Below are 2,229 nucleotides of genomic sequence, written 5' to 3'. Positions count from 1 at the left end.
TTCTAGAGGGTCAATGGACCTAGTTCAGATACCTCTGGGTAAGTCTGTAGTATTTATAACTATATTTTTTATAAAAAACAATAGAAGCTCATAGCATGTCCATATATATATATATATATATATATATATATATATATATATATATATATATATATATATATATATATATATATATATATATATATATATATATATATTTATTTTTTCTTTTTACAACCCTGACCAAAGTAACCAGCCCATATGGCTTTCTGAAAAATCTATATGCTTCAAGGTAGTGACACTTTAAAGCAAGGCAGCATCTGGAGAGCAGAGCAGGACACTGACACGCACACACACATTCACACAGTGTACACACTCTCATGCACACAACAAGATCTTCGGCCAAGAGCCTTCCTCACGGCTATAAAACTGTTAGCAATTCGGGGAAGGCCCTGGCTTGCACAGCTCGTGGAGGATATACAACCCTGAGTGCACACAACCACCGCAGCTACAGAAGGGGTCACCAGTAACCTCCGTGACCTTACAGAACCCAGTGACCTCCACAATGCTACTGAGGACAAATGCTGCATGTGCAATCCAATTAGATGTTGCCATTCAAAAAAACAACAACTGAAATAATTGAATGTACAGGAATAAAGCAAGGGAACAACTAGAGGTGTGCACAAATAGTCGGATATTCACTGCATTGATGACTGCAGGTAAGCGCAGCTGTAGCTCGAGTGAGCCAAGAAGGGAGCTTCTGATCTTGCCAAATGATCTTGAGACATATGCTTCCTTAAAGTTTCCTCAAGGTAGAGTGGTTAAAGAAAAGAAAACACAAATCGCTGTAAGAAACTTTGCTTAGCACACTGTTATCTTTGTGTCTCTGAAATGTCTTTGCAGTCACATTCTTATTGTTATCAGTTGAAGAGCCAACTTTCATGTGGATATTATTGTTTTTCTCAACATTAACATGACAAACACGATAAACATAAGCTGACCCAAGTGTACATAATGTACTGCAATTGACACAGTCTGTTTTATTTTTTCCGTTTGCTCTGCTTGTTCTTATATATATATATATATATGTATGTATGTATAAAAGAAAAGAAAAATCTTGAGCTATAACTCTATCATAAGCCTAATCATAAGCTTGTTCAGAAATTATGACAAAAACTTGATTATTAAAAAATAACATCTTTCTTGTTAAATGTTATTTAAATAAATATGAAAATATTAGTTTATTATGAGCCCAAATATTCAAATAAAATATTTTTTAAAAATAACCCACCTGGGTGATTAGGAGAATTCTGAATCGTCGACTGCTGGAAGCTTGAGCTGATTAGATTTGATGGTCTGTGAGAGGGTGTGCAGTCAACATTGTCCTGAACAGAAAAATGGAGAAGGTCAAGCTGGAACATAAAAAATACATACGAAGAGATGCATGCTAGATGATGTCCCTGCCAGTCTGTGCCATGACCAATTGCCCCCAATACTTTATGAGAATTTTAGCATTAGAATTTTTTCGTGTGCTCATGTGTATACTCCTAATTTTTAATGGAACTGTTCAACCCCAAAATGAGGATTTTGTCATCACTTGCTCACCTTAAAATTTTCTTGTATGATTTATTTTCTTCCATTAAGTAAAAGAAGATGATTTATAAAAAATATATATATATATTCTGGTACATTCTTCAATATGATGAAAGTGAATGAAGATTGAAAGAAAACAGGGCTGCTCGATAATGACTAAAATATTAAATCACAATTATTGTGGTCAATATAGGAATCACAAGATTACAATATATTGCATATGGCATATACATTTTAATAAATAACATTAAATATTATATAAAAATAAATAAGATGAACTATGTTGTAGAGCACTTTCTTAACCTAATGATAACTACTAAACATTTAGGGAAGGGTGAAAGTGCAGTGCTGTCAAGGAAATGGTTTCACTGGATTCCGAAGATAACACAAAACAAGACCGAAATGAGATGGGGCACAACAATAATTTTATCATGAATATTTTGATGTCAATCATTGAAAACAATAAACTGCATAGTAAAACTTAATTAATCACGCATCCCTAAAACCAAGGAACAACAACCTTATACAAATTGTCAAAACAGGACAGAAAAATAGCCTATTACTTCTAAATGATGAAGTTTCTTGATAACATTATAAGTAGACCTCAGAAAACAGTACACAATAATAAAAGGCAGTTCATGACCCCTTTAATGTCAA

The 2,229-nt window shown here is 33.5% G+C and overlaps 1 protein-coding gene across 2 annotated transcripts in view; it reads right to left on the bottom strand.

Moving 5' to 3' along the window:
- LOC132104108 (growth factor receptor-bound protein 10-like) overlaps nucleotides 1-2,229 on the bottom strand; it is a 52,396-nt gene that overhangs the window by 31,819 nt on the left and 18,348 nt on the right. For both annotated transcript variants that reach the window (XM_059509335.1, XM_059509337.1), the window contains exon 3: nucleotides 1,271-1,364. In XM_059509335.1, coding sequence (XP_059365318.1) covers nucleotides 1,271-1,364 — 94 coding nt within the window. The remainder of the gene's footprint in view (nucleotides 1-1,270; nucleotides 1,365-2,229) is intronic.

Source organism: Carassius carassius, chromosome 25 (genome assembly GCF_963082965.1).
Source record: "Carassius carassius chromosome 25, fCarCar2.1, whole genome shotgun sequence".
Lineage (NCBI taxonomy): Eukaryota > Metazoa > Chordata > Actinopteri > Cypriniformes > Cyprinidae > Carassius > Carassius carassius.
The sequence above is the reverse complement of the archived record's forward strand: the minus strand, read 5'-3'. Positions and strand labels throughout refer to the sequence as shown.